Source organism: Malania oleifera, chromosome 4 (genome assembly GCF_029873635.1).
Source record: "Malania oleifera isolate guangnan ecotype guangnan chromosome 4, ASM2987363v1, whole genome shotgun sequence".
Lineage (NCBI taxonomy): Eukaryota > Viridiplantae > Streptophyta > Magnoliopsida > Santalales > Ximeniaceae > Malania > Malania oleifera.
Window position 1 is genome coordinate 123,745,922 of NC_080420.1, and position 16,132 is coordinate 123,762,053.

Below are 16,132 nucleotides of genomic sequence, written 5' to 3' on the forward strand. Positions count from 1 at the left end.
AACTGAAAATCTCATGAAAATCTTATGTTCTAACTGTTGAAATGTTCCTTACAAGAGATCTCCCTCTTTTTTCATCTCTCAATAATAGAAATAAATACAATAAATTAGATAAGCATAAATAACGGTCTTGAGATTATAGTCAGCATTTGACAGTAAAGCTTGACCATTTTTTTATTTGAAATAAATTAAATATGTATTAAACAAATAAAAAAAGTGAAATTTATTTTTACACGAAAAACACCTGTTTATGAAATGTATGAGCTATTGTATAATTTATGCATCGTTTCAAAATACCCATATTTTTCATATGCATATTGATCCATTATTTAATTTTCATTGCGACATGCGGATTCCGATGATTAATTTATAAAACCCAAGTGTGGAAAATGTTTATTTAATTAAATCTGATATTATTCCTAGTGTGGTTTATGTTCTTGGTGTTCTTAAATTATAAAAATCAAAGGGGCTGGGCAGGGGACAAAGGGACCCTTGGCATGACCCACTTTAGGGCTACCCTAAAATCTAAGGTAGACTGATCCTTTTGAAAATGATTTTTATAAGATTAATTTTGATTGGTCCTTGTTAATGTCACCTTTGGTTTGTAATAGTACACATGCCTTAAAATTTTGATAGCTTAAAAAAGGTTTTATGATTATATATAATAATCTCAAATGTATGAAATTGAGATAAATTATGTGTACTTTATACGACTAAATTTGAAGGGAGCTTAGGCGCAATGGTAAGGTTGTTGCTCGCCGTGTGATTTAAAGGTCATGAGTTTGAGGCGTAGAAATAGTCTCTTGCGAAGAATGTAAGGTAAAGTTACATACTATAGACCCATTGTGCTCTGCCCCTTCCTCGAACTCCACAATGCGAGAGTTTGTGTATCGGACTGCCCTTTATACGATTAAATTTACAGTACGCTTGAATCAAGAATTTTACTTGAGAAAAAGAAAGACGAGAAAAATAAAGAGAAAACATATTTTCTATTATATTTTTCTTCTATATTAAATTTTATTAAAAATGAAACTTTGTTTTTGTACGATTAAAAATTACGAAATACTAAATATTAATTATGTGCAAAATCAAAATTTTTGTCCATGAATTTGATATATTTTTTATTTTTTCTCTTACTTTTCTCGATAATCAAACATGAAAATGTGGATTCTTTAATATTTTTCTTTCCTTTTCATTTTTAAACGGAACTTTAATGACAATGCAAACTCTTACTATGTATTTGTAATATGAAATAAATATAAATGGCTGTTCAATTTTTTTAAAATTTAATTACCGTTTGTAGTAATCCTATTTCATGTTAAATAGAATTATACATATATATATATATATATATATATATTTTTTTTTTTCATATGTTTGCATGTATAATAAGTTGGTTCTCGAAAAATAATTTTTAAAATCAAATAATTAATTAATAAATTAAAAAGAAATCTCTTAAATTTAAGATTGCTTCCTTCATGCCTAGTGTCTAATAAAACATGGCGCACATAATTCTATAATATATATTGCATTAAATTTTTTACTTTCCGATTCTTTTTTAAATATTCTTGAAATGCCCCATGTTTTGGTCGTAACTTTTATGAATCATGAGCTATAAATAACTTAATAAAAATTTTAAATTTTAAATTTTTAAAAACATCTTTTCAAAACAATAATAAATTTTAGCCTTTACTTATAAATGTGAACTTTATCCACACTCATGAATATTGCAAAGCGCACCCGGTTCAGTTCTAGAAACCACTTTGGGGCGGTCCAGTCCGATCCGATTCGGTCCAATTGGTCAAGCAGAACCGACCGGTCGTTACAACGCGCCAAAAGGAAGAGAAATGAATGAAGCTAAACTAGAGAGAGAGAAGGACGGCGGATCAGTTTAGGGGCAGCCCCACAAGCTATCGGAACCCTCCACGTGTCGTAATCAAACGGCGATTATCAGATTCCCACGGGCATGGTATGGCCTTTCCAAACTGAACACATCAGAACCTTATAACCCTAATCTCTCTCTCTCTCTCTCTCTCTCTGTTTCAGTGGCACTGTGCTTGCTCTGCAAATTTGCATGGTTCTTCTTACTGGGCGGGGTTGGTTTTGGGCATGGCGGCTAAGAAGCTGTGCGAGACGTACTCAAAGGCTGTGATGGAGGAAGTGCAGAGATGGGCTGGGATGAAACAAACAGGGGTGAGCCTGAGGTACATGATGGAGTTCGGGTCCAGACCCACTGAGAGGAATTTGCTCATCTCTGCTCAGTTCCTTCACAAAGAGCTCCCCATTAGGCTTGCCAGGAGAGCCCTTGATATTGAGGGCTTGCCTTATGGCTTATCCCAGAAACCTGCTGTTCTTAAGGTACTCTATCCTTCTTTTTTCTCCTTTTCGGTAGTTATTTAATCTTTTGAACTCTTTATGTCGTTTCTTTTTACTGGGAAGAAAAAAAATGTATTCCCTTTAATGGGTATTTAAAGAATGAGATTTTTTAGTTGAATTGTCTTTTGAACTTTCTTATTTTAAGAAAAAAATAATCCGCCTTTAGAGGCTGTTTAATCCTTTTTTTTTTTTGTTTAAATATTTCTCATTCGATCTCTTTATGTTATGTTTTATTTTGTTAATTTTTTCCAATTTTTTAGAAACCCCCTTATTGAGTGTTTAAATAATGAGGTTGTTGTGTTGACTTTTTGTAGTGGGTTGCGGAGTTTCAGATTTGAGAGGTTTTGGTGGCCTTCTGTTTCTCTGCCAAGCGAGTTTTGTGTTCGGGCGATTATATGGAGATTTTTTTTTTGTATCTCTGTTAATTTCCCACTCATTTTTCAGATTTTCTCTTTTTGAATTTTCCAAATGAGTTTGTACTCATGCGGACTGTTAAATGCCTACAAATTTTTCAGAAATTTGTGTACAGAATTTGGAAAAATATGCAATGTCTGATTTTTAATAAACCTGCATCTTTATTTTTGTTTATAGTTGCCAAAGAAGATATCATCTATGTTGAATTGTTTTCTGGGATTATCTCCGGGTTCTGAGCCACTAGAATTGGTGATTGCTACACCTCTATGCTGCTGGCAATTTTTGAGTTCTTATAGTTCATACATTTGATTGTGTTTGACTTGTTACAGTTCAACAGAGTTTTCACTTGTTACGGTTTAAGAGAGTTTTGATTGATTTTTATTTAATCTTTACCATGTTTGGACTTGGAAATTTTTTATGGGTGTATTCATGTCTATATTCAGAGTGAATATGCAAATTTGCACTCTTTTGTTTCATTCGTAGTTTATATATTCACAAAAGCTCAACAATTCATTATGGTCTGATATACTGGTTGATTTGTTCAAAGCTTTTTTTTGGGGTGATACTGGATTTGGATTTAAGTAGCAGTTTTTTTTGTATATATTAGAAGATAAAGGTGATAGGGTTGAATTTTTCCAGCGATTTGGCTGTTGCAGTTGTCCATGTTGATTCTTCTCTCTGGGGTTGTGATTTTGACTATGCTTTTCTCCATTCCTATTGTAAAGATGGGTTATTTTGTATTTGTATGTTATTGGGCTTATTCTTTTTTTTTTTTTTTTTTTGTAATTTAAATATAAGATTTTTTTTTTTGTGATTTTTTCCGAATTGATGATTATTTTTATCAGTAGTTGTTTTGAAGTGAATTTGTGTTGAATTTTGACTTCAATATGCTTAGGTGAGAGATTGGTATTTGGATTCATTCCGGGATCTTCGATCCTTTCCTGAGATCAAGGATACTAGTGATGAGTTGGAATTCACAAAAATGATCAAGATGATTAAAGTGAGACACAACAATGTGGTCCCCACGATGGCTTTGGGTGTTCAACAGCTGAAGAAGGACATTGATCCAAAGATTCAGGATCTTGATGAGATTCATCGGTTTCTAGATCGATTTTACATGACAAGAATTGGGATTCGAATGCTTATTGGTTTGTACCCCCTCCTCTCTTCTTTCCCACATCTTACTGCCCTTAGTTTTGTTTCATTATGCAGAATTTCCAGTCTTCTGTGTTGATAGGCGGGTTTGTTTATGCTCACTTCATTTATCAAATCTCTTATTTTCGTGTGTAACTCAGGGCAGCATGTGGCACTGCATGATCCCAATCCACCTCCTGATTGTGTAGGCTGTATTCATACTAAAATGTCTCCTTTGGATGTTGCACGGGGTGCCAGCGAGGATGCACGAGCGATTTGTTTACGGGAGTATGGGAGTGCTCCTGAGGTCAACATATACGGTGATCCAAATTTTACTTTTCCGTAAGTGCTGTTTCTTTCATTCCTTTTTGTCTTTTTCTTTTAAAACCTAGTGCTGATTCTTCTTTTTATCCCCTTACCCAAATTTATGGAATTTTATGTTGTGATATATTTCTAAAATTTCACATTTTAGTTTCATTTTGTATATCTTCGACTCTTGCCTTTATCATAAATGAGGCTTTTATTTTCATTGCTTGCTTTAAAAAAATAAGTTATCATGGCTCATCACTAGCTGTTAGTGAAAATTTTACCAGTCTTTAGCACTCATAATTTTTATCAAATTAGGGAGCACAAATCTTACTCCAAATTTTTGGCATGTTCAATGCCATGGCTTCAGTTATGTTTGGTATTTGGTTGTTCAAGGGAGATAAATTATCTAATATTTTTGTAGCATTTGATTGTGTACTTATATATTTGCATTTAAATGAACCTATATTACTCTTAATGTTTGTTTAAGCAGAGGCATGTTTGGATTTGAATAATGGACCTCATTACAGCTTTATTTTGCTGATTGTGGTGATGCCTCTGCATGGACAGCCTATGTACTCAACTGCTTTCTAAATCACCTTAGCTCAGCTTGAAGAGACATTTAACACCACTTACAGTATGACACTTAAACATTTCCTTTTTATTCTGCCTTCGCTATTGTACTCCTATTTAAACTTAGACTGACTACTTGCGAGTGCTGTAATTAAGCCTTTTCAGACATTTGAACTTGTAACAGTCAGGAATTGAAGCTAAAAGCCTTTGTTTGATTTGAAATCATGAGGATCTTATCTACAGTAGTTCCATTGTATTATATATGTTTTTTTTTTTTCTGCTGGACAATGTCTTTTAAGTACTGAATAAGTATTTGCTGTCTGTTCAAAAAGGCTTTCTTGTGCATAAGTTTTATTAGATCTTAACAGACATGGATATAATTTATGAACATTTATATGAAAATATGTACAATTATCCATCTTGAAAGCTCAATTTAAATTTGTGAATAGCTATTGTTGTTAGTCTTATTTTCAATTTTACTTTTTTTTAGTTACGTACCAACACACTTGCATCTTATGGTATTTGAGTTGGTGAAGAACTCTTTGCGTGCTGTTCAAGAGCGGTTTGTAAATTCGGACAAAGTTGCACCGCCCATTCGAATTATAGTTGCTGACGGGATAGAGGATGTTACCATTAAGGTATGTGCCTAATGTCATTATCTGAGAAGATCTGCTGCTCTGAAGATTTCCAATTGTTGCCGGCGGTATGTCATTTATTGTTCATAGTCATTCTCTTTATTGGGCAAAAGGATTAAAGTCTACCATCAACCTTATGCAACCCCATCTGTTCTCTGGCCTTGTGTGTGTCTAAAGACAAATCCCTAAGCCTTATGTAGGCAGAGTCTGCTTGCTAGTGACCGTTCTATTAAAGAAAATGAAAAAAAAAAAAAAATGCATTGTCATCTTTTGCAACCCAGGGATACACCAAACAGTTTTCATTCTAAAACTTGTTCGGTAAGTATATTGATTTCATCGAATCTTACATAGATCCTGATGTAAGCAGTGTAACAACCTCTTTTCAAATACTGTGAATAAAATTGAGTTGATTGAATTGCCATGTGACTTGCATCATTTCCAAGTGCCCAACTATGGTGTTTTATCAGGTAGATGCTAATGCTTTCTGTGCTTAATAAATCGATTATTTTTGGTAATATAGGTCACCGATGAAGGGGGTGGCATACCTAGAAGTGGTCTTTCCAAAATTTTCACGTATCTTTATAGCACTGGAAGAAACCCACTGGATGAGTACTCAGATATTATATCACCTGACATGGTAACAATGGCTGGATATGGATATGGAATTCCAATAAGCCGCCTATATGCTCGATATTTTGGAGGTGATCTACAAATTATTTCAATGGAAGGATATGGTGATTCCAAAGTCTCACTCTTTTATTTGATTAAAGTCTGCAATGCCTACACTTATTTCTTGTTAAATCAGATGAAACCTCATCCTAAAATTTTTTTGATGTACAAATGTTATCCCCTTGCTGATGTTAAAACTCTTGAATGTATTATGGTTTTCATCAAATTGTAGTTATTCCAGCAAACTGAAAGTTTTTGTTCTTCCATTCTCTTCCTCTTTCTTTTCAGTCTTCTTTCGTAATGTCAGATCAACATGCTTGGAACTTCTCTCCAAATTAGATGGACTATGGTTTCTCCTGGTCTTAGTGTGCCCTAATGTGGTTGATTTTGATGATTCCCGTGGATAGTTTCATATTTGGAAGCATACACAAGAAAAATCTAAAAACATATTATATTATAATATATTAGCCAACTCCGCCTGTGATGCACTTAATGTCCTAATTTTTTCACACACAGCCGGTCCCAAGCCCGGATAAAGGAGGAGGGTTGCGTTAGGTAGCTGACAACCAGCGTAAAATTTGTTAGATCACTATGATATGAATCCTTACCGAATATTTGCTGGGGCGTCCCCTACGAGCGACGCGTTGCACTTGAACCACCCGGGTGTAACGAAAAGTGGGCGAGGGTGGGCTAGGTCGTCGCCCAGGTACGATGTCAAATATGCGAGGGTTCCTGCATCATTCTGGACGTGGGTAGGTAAAGACGTTAGTTCAGGAAACTAGAATTAGATTAGCAACTTGGAATATAGGGACACTTACGGGTAAAAACATGGAAATTGTGGATACAATGATTAGAAGAAGAATTAATATAATTTGCCTTAAAGAAACTAAGTGGGTGGGGGAGAAAGTTAGAGAAATCGATAAATTAGGATTTAAACTTTGGTACACTGGAAAAGAAAAACGTAAGAATGAAGTAGGTATTATTATAGACAAAAACTTAAAAGATAGCGTTGTGAATGTAACTAGAGTAAGGGATAAAATTATAAAAATCAAGATAGTATTAGGACAAGAGATAATAAGTATCATTAATGCTTATGCTCCTCAAGTTGGCTTAGTAGAAAATCTTAAGAGATAATTTTGGGAAGACATGGATAGTATTATACAAGGCATACCAGGGACTAAGAAAATATTTATAGGAGGAGATTTGAATTGACACACGTTGGAAGAGATAATAAAAATTATGAGAGGATACATAGAGGATATGGATATGGAGACAAAAATGAGTTTGGGGAGATGATCTTAGATTTTTCTATGTCATATGATTTTAGTATAATGAATATTTGCTTTAAGAAGAGATAAGAACACTTAATAACCTTTAAAAGTGGACACAATAGAAGTCAAATAGATTTTTTTTTTTTTTTTTAACTAGGAGGGTAGATCGTTTATCATGCAAGGATTGTAAAGTTATTCTAGGTGACAACCTAACCACACAACAGAGTCTTAGTGTGTTAGATGTATGTATTAAAAAATGGAAGAAAAAAGATAAAATAAACCAGTGTAGGAGAACTAGATGGTGGAACCTAAAAGGAGAAAATATAATAAAATTTAAAGATAAAATGATTAAAGATAGGCATTGGACCATAAAGGATGAGATAGATACAAATACTCTTTGGAATAGATTAGCTAGCTCTATTAAAAAATAGTAAAAGAAATTTTAGGTGAATCAAGGGGAAGTTTCTCAAATAGCAAAGATAGTTGGTGGTGGGATAAAGATGTACAAAAAATCATAAAGACAAAAAGAATTTGGTATAAAACATGACAAAAATGTAGAAACAGAGATAACTTTGAAAAATATAAGGAGGCAAGAAAAGATGCAAAAATGGCCGTTAGTGAAGCTAAATATAGATCTTTTAATAGTTTGTATGATAGATTGGGTACAAAAGAAGGGGAAAGAGATATATTTAAACTTGCTATAGTTAGAGAAAGGAAGAGCGAAATGTAAAATGTATAAAAAGTGAGGATGATATTGTCTTGGTTGAGGACGAAGATATTAAAGAAAGATGGCGAAGTTACTTTAGTAAGTTGTTTAATGAAAACCAAATAGAAGGCTTAAAATTAGAATTGTCAAATGAGGAAAAGATTAAAAATATAAGATTTATTCGCAAAATTAGTGTTAACCAAGTTAAGTTTGCACTAAAAAAGATGAAAATTGGGAAAGCTATGGGACCAGATGACATCCCAATTGAAGTTTGGAAATGCTTGGATGATAACGGAATTATATAGTTAACTAATTTATTTAATACAATTGTAAAAATTAAGAAAATGCGAGATGAATGGAGGAAAAGTACTTTAATACCTATATACAAAAATAAAGGAGATATTTAAAATTGTAATAACTATCGTGGAATTAAACTTATGAGTCATACGATGAAACTATGGGAAAGGGTAGTTGAAAAAAGATTAAGGTTAGAAATGAAGATCTCTAAAAATGAATTTGGTTTTATGCCTGGGAGATCTACCACAGAAGCTATTTATTTTTTAAGAAGATTAATGGAAAAGTCAGGTAAAAGAAGAGGGACTTGTATATGATATTTATTGACCTTGAGAAAGCATATGATAGGATACCTAGGGAAGTCCTATGGTGGGTTTTATAAAAAAAAGGGTGTATGTTGTAGATATACCGATGTCATTAAGGATATGTACGATGGAGTAATGACTAGTGTAAGGACTATAGATGGAGAAATTAGAGAATTTTCAATTACTATAGGTGTACATCAAGGATCTGCTTTGAGTCCTTATCTTTTTGCTTTAGTGATGGACCAATTGACTAGGAGTATTCAAAAGGAGGTTCCATGGTGTATGTTGTTTGCAGATGATATTGTATTAATTGACGAAACTAGGGACGGAGTAGAGGCCGAGTTAGAATTATGGAGAGAAGTTTTGGAATCTAGAGGGTTTACGATAAGTAGAAATAAAACAAAATATATGAAATGTAATTTCAGTAATGATAGGAAGAATATTGGAGACAAAGTTAAACTTAATGATGAAGAAATAAATAGTACTTGTAGATTTTGATACCTTGGATCTATTATGCAAGCTGAAGGAGAAATTGAAGATGAGGTAATCCATAGAGTTAAAACAGGTTGGGTAAAATGGAAAAGTGCTTCAAGTGTGTTATGTGATTGTAGAATACCCTTAAAATTGAAAGGGAAGTTTTATAGGGCAGTTATAAGACAAACTATGCTATATGGATCGGAATGTTGAGCGAAGAAGAAATATAATATTCAAAAAGTAAAAATTGCTGAGATGAGAATGCTTAGATGGAAGAGTGGTATAACATTGAAAGATAAATTAAGGAATGAACATATTCGTGGTAAGTTAAGTGTAGCTCCTATAGAAGATAAGATAAGGGAGGGACGACTCAGATAGTATTGACACTTGCAACGTAGGCCACATAGTGCACCTGTGAGGAAAAGTGACTTAGTTACTGTGGGGGGCAGTAGAAGGGGTAAGAGTAGACTTAAAATAACTTGGAAGGAGATAGTGAGTAAGAATTGAATATCCTTGAATCTATCAAAAGAAATGGTCCATGATCGCATAAATTGGCGGAAAAGGATCATATAGCCGACTTCACTTAGTGGGACTAAGGTTTGGTTTTGTTGTTATTGTTATTATTATATATCAGCCAACTTATTTTTTGTATTTCCAAGTTATTGATTTCAATGCTTAACATTTGTAAATAATTTATTATGCCTGTTATTTTACTCCATTTTGTGTTTTTCTGGGGTGAAAGATAGAAAAGAGGTCCTTTTGAGTTTTCGGTGCCCACCCAGGGGGAGGTGCTGGTTTCTTTAGTTTGTCTTTTGTGGTACATCATGACTTTTAGGGTCTGGCTCGTAAATTCAATTGTAGAGATTTTTTTTTCCCCTTTTTTTGGTGGTGAGGGCGAACGATATCTTATTGAAATCTATCTAGGCCCAAAGATTGTTTCCTTTGGGCCTTTTATGTCTTGTTTGTTCTGTTTGCTTATTTGCTGGCACATTTAGGAAGTTCATATGAATTATACAAATTTCTATATTTCTTAATTGCATTTGAAATGAGTGTAGGGGTAGGGGTAGACCTAAAATAACTTGGGAGGAAATAGTGAGTAAGGATTTAATATCCTTGAATCTATCAAAAGAAATGGTTCATGATTGCATAAATTGGCAGAAAATGATTCATATAGCCGACCCCACTTAGTGGGACTAAGGCTTGGATTTGTTGTATTTGAAATGAGTGTTTTTGGGTCCTTTTTTGGCCAAAATGGACACGCACACTAAAAAAAATAATAAAAAAAAGTATAGCAGTACAAACTATTTATCATCATGGATGCTGAAGCTGTACATTAAATGTCATGAGCTAATAGAGGTGCCCAGTTTGGATAGTTGATTGCTCAGGAGTGCAAAAGTCTTGTTTTTGTGTGCTGCTCATACAAGACAGACAGGCAGTGGTTGGCTAGTCTATGAATGTGTTCCATCCTCATGGTTCAGGCATGTCCCAGATGGAACCTGCAATTGTTGTAATGGCTTTGTATTCTCTGAAAACTCTTGTTTGGCATTTCTCATTGCTTGGAAATAGTATTCAAGTGTGAGAAATTTTCTGGATGACATCAGTTTGATGATCACGAACCTTATTTTGAAAATTATCTGATTCTGATTGAACTGTATATGCCATGCTGCCAATGCTAAGATTTTTGTCCTTGGAAGAGCTGGGTTGAAAATGGCTGAGAAGTCATGCAGGTTAGTGCAACACCAAGTTGTTAGAGATTTTGGGATATGATGTTTCAAATGTTGGGTGGGATGATGCATGCTAAATAGCTCTACCCATGGCAATCTTGAAATGCGTGATAGGGCTTTGTTTGTCCTTGTTGCATCTTGGGCATGTTAAAACATGGTGAGTGGAATGAGAGGTCACTGATTTTGTTGTGCATGCATTTAATGAAGAACTATATTCTTGGACGTGATTTTGTACGTTAGACCCAATTCCAGTGTGAGGAAGGGGTCTTTGGTTTGTCTGTGATGAGGCTTGAGTTGACAGTTTTTGTTGTACAGTTTCCAGTATTGTTTTAGGGCCAGAATTGTCTATCTAGCATAAAAGGAGGTAGGGCATTTACCAAAGAACTATATTCTTGAGGTGATTTTATATGTGAGATTCAATTCTAGTGTAAAGGCTCTCTGGTTTATCTATGATGAGGCTTGAGTTGGCAGATTTTTCAGTACAGTTTCTGGTACAGGGCCAGAATTGCCTATCTAGAGTACAAGGAGATGGTGGAGTTGGTACTTGCCTATCTAATGAGTTGGAGAATCTGTTGCATTAGTTGTACAGTTGTAGCTGAGAGATGCTTCAGTACATATTGGATTTTAGTGTGTTCTGCATGGCTGGAGAGGCAGCTGGAGAGCCACGTGGAACCCAATTATAATGCCGAAAATTTTCTTTTGCTCCATTCCTGATAGATCATCTGAGGTGGGCTGGCAAAGCTTCCTTGCCCCAAGTTATAGCATACAATGTAGAGTTACTAGATTGTTTGGACTTCGCTTGTAAGAATGGCTGAGATTGGTAGTACTTGAAATTAGTGATCCAACTCATGGTGCCACTGGGTTTTTCCATGCTCTCCTGGATACGTTTATGTGTAGCGCTTGATTGTTCACCTTGGGGCTTGGATGTCCAGGCCATTTTTTCCTTTTGGTTTAAGTCATCTATTGCCAAATTATGGAGTGGCAGTGTTGTGGGTGTGTGTATAACCAGAGGAGTTTCTTGAAATTTGGTTCATTTTGTTGCAAAGACTCATCGGGAAAGGGTTGGTTTGTATTGTGTGGTATAGGATTGCAGGAAGGACTGATTTGACTTGGTTGACTCTTCCTAGTTCCTACCATGGATAGCAACTTGCTTTTTCATCCTGCAACAGTGCCATCAATTTTATCCAAGAGATGCATCTAGGTTCTTCTCAAGGTTTTGTGATGTAGTAGAGGGACTCCTAGCTATTTTCTTGTGTCTGAAGTTATGGAATTTTGAGAAGTACTCCTTAAATTTGAGCAAGCTTGAGCAACAGATTCTTGTAGACACCGTTTTGATTTTTGAATATTAATATGATGGCCAGCCTTGAAGTAGATGCTTCTATGTGGACAAAGTTAAAAACAACAAGAAACCTGAAAGGGCTTGCAAACCAAATCCAATTCTGCCTTCTGCAGAGGAGTAATACCTGGAGTAGCTATTTATGATACTGTACAATTCGTGCGAACAGATTTATGTACAATATGCATGGGGTTATCCCCTTTAATGGGATCTTTTATCCTAGTTGGAGGAGAGATTACCAAACATCTAACATTCCCTCATGCTTGGTGCCTGTGAGCCTTTGTTTTGAGAGTTAACTGTTCGAACTGCTGCTGAATCCATAGGGCAGGCAAGAGAAAACCTAGCAAACTGAAACATCTTAGTAGCCAAAGGAAAAGAAAGCAAAAGCTATTCTTGTAGTAGTGGCCAGCTAAATGGGAGCAGCCTAAATTGTGAAAATGGGGTTGTGGGAGAGCAATCCAAGTTTCATGACATGGATGACTTCACACAAAAGCAAAATGGGAACAAACACCTAGTATATAGAGCCCTTAGCATAAGGAGCTCGGGGCAGCAGAGAGGTGGGGAGGTTGATTGCTGAGATGTGTTGTCTATCTGTGATGTCTCTCTATGTTTAATGGCTTCAATTTGGTTGGCTGTTTGGGATGGGTTACTTGCAGTATGATGATCAATATGGATTGTCTTATGGGTGACCTGGGTTGACTATATATGAAAGGGCAAGGCCAGGTGTTGGTTTGCTACCTGGTTGTCTGAGGCATCGGACGCCAGAGTGCCCTAGTCACTTCAAAGTTTAGTGGCAGTGATAGGGCATGTTGTTTGACTGGTGGTAGGAGGGACATTGTTAGGCAGTCTTAAGGTTCTGTGTGCAGGGGTATCTGAAGTAGTTGTGCTCTGCTTTGCTTTTTGGCTGAAGGTGTCTTGAGATTTGTGGGGGTAGTGATTTGCGGCTCATTTGGGCTTGTGGTTGCTTTTGTGTGCAAAAGCGTTTCATGCTCTCCTGCCTGAGCATTGGTGTTTTGGACGTTGGCTGTCGTACATGGCCGAGGGATCTTTTTTTGACATTGTTTGACCAAGGCCATAGTTGTCCCCTGGAGCTGGTTCTTTTAATCACCAGCGTTGATAATCGTGAAACTTGCATGATTTTGGTGATCTAGAGCAGTTTAGTGTGATTGATCTGTATACTTGTGTTTGCAGTTATGTTTGATTAAGGTAGGCACAGTTGGCAGTATCATGTCTCATGCAGTCACAGCTGTAGCAAAGTATGGATAGGTTTTCATAGGTTACTGGTTGGACAATTGGTCCAATCTTGACTTGTGTAAGCTGAGGATTGTTGAGTTTTATTTGTGTACAAAATCTTGCATATCTGCTTCTCTCTGTGTTTTGATATAACTGTGTCCATTCTTAAAGGGAGTCCCTTTAGGCCACTGATTCTTTTGTTATGATATCTTCATTCTAAATATTTGATAGCAAGTCGAGACAGTTGCAGAGTTAATCCAGGCTTCACTGAACCTGAAATTTGGTTCCCATTGCCTTGCTGAGAGGTAATAATTTCCTACATACCATGGTGTCCTTGTTCTAGGCCAATTCATCTCTTATTGGGAGGCAAATTTCACGAAGCATAAATAATTCCCCGGGTCAATAAGACTGGGGATAATGCATTCTCATATTCTTTGCCGTGATGAGTATAATACCTGATAGCGATACGCATGACCTATGACTTCGGTGATTAGGCTGTGCCGCCATGGTTCTCTTATATAAATTTTTTCTTCTGTTAATTATGTTACTGGGGTTTTGTTATCCTCCTCCAAATCAAGCAGAACTTTATTGTTTCCAATATCAAAGTTTGTGCTTGTTGTCTTCCTGCGGTGCACCTGGTTGTGGCTGTGGGAGCATGTCTTTATAGGATTCCTGATTGTTGATGGTATTGTGAAATTCCATGAGTATTTTTTGGATGTTACTGTGATGTTTTTCATCCTACGATTCAGCAGGAATCTATGTCAATCAAGAAATTTTGCATCAATATTTACTGGTTATCAATTACACCTTCATTTTTTTTCCCCCCAAAAAGAAGGGAGATTATCTTTATGCATTTCGGAAAATTATGCTGTCTCAATCGTTGCAATTATTTTATTTAAATTATCAAGCGGCTTCCCCATATGCTTAATCCTTTGTGATTTGTACTTGCAGGAACTGATGCCTACCTTCATCTGTCGCGATTGGGAGACTCTCAAGAGCCCCTGTCTTAGACCCGAGGCCTGAATTCAAACTCCAATGTTCTTGGTTGGGTCGAGAAATATGCTGCGAAACTCCCTACGGCCATGGAGGGCTTGGGTGTGTTTTATCATAAATTCACTTGGGCCTGGTCATTGTATCTTTAAGTTCCAGCACCCCAGGTACATTATTGAACCCATCCATTAATGTTGGGTATTCTGATTGTTGCAGACATTGAAAATTAGAATTAAAAATTGCCAAATGTCAATATGAAATTGGCTTTTTGCTGCTATAATTTTATCGACGTGTACAAATCGTAGAATGCGGGCATCTTGTGGGCAGTGGATTTTTGCACATAGACTAACTTTGAGTTACTTGTGAACTTCCTTGCTCTGCTTCAAAATTGATAATTGCGTAGCATTTCAGCGAATACAGAAAAAATGAAAGAGGTCTGAAGTGAACCACAACATCTCTTATGAGATGGATGCATAGCATTTCTGTGAATACAGAACAAATGAAAGAGGTCTGAAGTGAACCACAACATCTCATATGAACATACACCGTTACATGGATCTCAATGTTGGGCAACTAATAGTGAACATGCATAAAATTTATTTGACCGAATGTTCGCTACATAGGAATATAATGAAATCTAGTGAAACATATATGAATTTATACCTCGATTTCGTCATATTCTCCATTCAAAATTCCATTTCATTGAGCGAACCAAACATGATGCTAGTGTAAAGAAACATGATATAATTTCTTTCCCTATGAAAAATAATGCACCATTCATCACTAATTCAAACTCTTAAAATTTTTTTTGCATAGATGATCAATCAAAGATATTTCAGTGTTTGCACACACTCAAATTGAAACTGTTGGGGTCAAATTACAACACTTTGAAAGCTATAGGGTGTTTTAGGACAGCCCAAGTGATGGATCCTGTAAGAAAATGCTGGGCATATATTCCATAAAAATTGAAATCATAATGGCATTATTTTTTCATGTGTTCAAAACTTGAAATTGCCCACCACCACCACTTTATACATTCCTCCATACAGGTCGAAGTTTGGAACTTGAAATCGCTCCCAAACTTATTATGATTGAGACTATTTTCTCTTTTGTAGTGCTACATGATTTATAGCTTCGGAATATAAGTTTTTGAATTTGAATTTGTATGAATTTAAATATAACTTAGCTTTATTTTGCATAATATTTATTCAAAGGTCTGATTTTTGGAATTTATTTTTTGGATTCAAATTTACTGGAGACGTTTGTAAAATAATATAAAATTATATCATGTTTTGTCAAAATTTATACAAATTTAAATTTTGTACATGTTTCCAAACACCACATTAGCTGATGCGGTTGAGTTATTAGTTACTGGCATTGAGGAATGACACATGATAACGAGAGCCAACGGTCACCATTATTGTTATTATTATTATTGTGGGGTTAGCTGGGGAATGAATGACCACATTATAATGTAAGTAGTTGCCTTGCCGGTGAGGACATCTCTTATTGATGGAAACTGATTTGGCTTAGATCATTCTCAATGAGATTGGATTGTATTTCATTCTATTCTTATATTACTATTAGGGCAAAAGACACGTACCTTTCTTTTTAAGATTTCAAATTTTCAAATATCTCTGCTGAGGTTTTAAAAATTTTGAGTTTGTTAAAAAAACACAAATCTCTCTTTCTATT

The 16,132-nt window shown here is 35.4% G+C and overlaps 1 protein-coding gene across 4 annotated transcripts; it reads left to right on the forward strand.

Annotated features, from left to right (window-relative positions):
• The first annotated feature begins 1,970 nt into the window (after positions 1–1,970).
• On the forward strand, positions 1,971–14,717 carry LOC131154409 (pyruvate dehydrogenase (acetyl-transferring) kinase, mitochondrial). 4 transcript variants are annotated; one of them, XM_058107163.1, is made up of 6 exons: positions 1,972–2,355; positions 3,683–3,935; positions 4,083–4,263; positions 5,291–5,438; positions 5,956–6,169; positions 14,399–14,717. In XM_058107163.1, the coding sequence occupies exons 1-6, from the start codon at positions 2,107–2,109 to the stop codon at positions 14,455–14,457; spliced, it is 1,104 nt and encodes a 367-aa protein (XP_057963146.1). In that variant the 5' UTR covers positions 1,972–2,106; the 3' UTR covers positions 14,458–14,717. The 4 variants fall into 4 exon arrangements, with proteins under 4 accessions (XP_057963144.1, XP_057963146.1, XP_057963145.1 ...); XM_058107162.1 differs by lacking the exon at positions 14,399–14,717 and adding an exon at positions 13,679–13,752; XM_058107161.1 differs by lacking the exon at positions 14,399–14,717 and having other exon boundaries at positions 1,971–2,355; positions 5,956–6,342.
• Positions 14,718–16,132: the final 1,415 nt, after the last annotated feature.

What these genes read in the sequence shown, in the direction of transcription:
- LOC131154409 (XM_058107161.1), top strand. Translation starts at nt 2,107, where the DNA reads ATGGCGGCTAAGAAGCTGTGCGAGACGTACTCAAAGGCTGTGATGGAG. An exon ending in TGGGATTCGAATGCTTATTG is followed by an intron (nt 3,936 to 4,082) that starts GTTTGTACCCCC and finishes TGTGTAACTCAG; the next exon opens with GGCAGCATGTGGCACTGCAT. An exon ending in TAGAGGATGTTACCATTAAG is followed by an intron (nt 5,439 to 5,955) that starts GTATGTGCCTAA and finishes TTGGTAATATAG; the next exon opens with GTCACCGATGAAGGGGGTGG.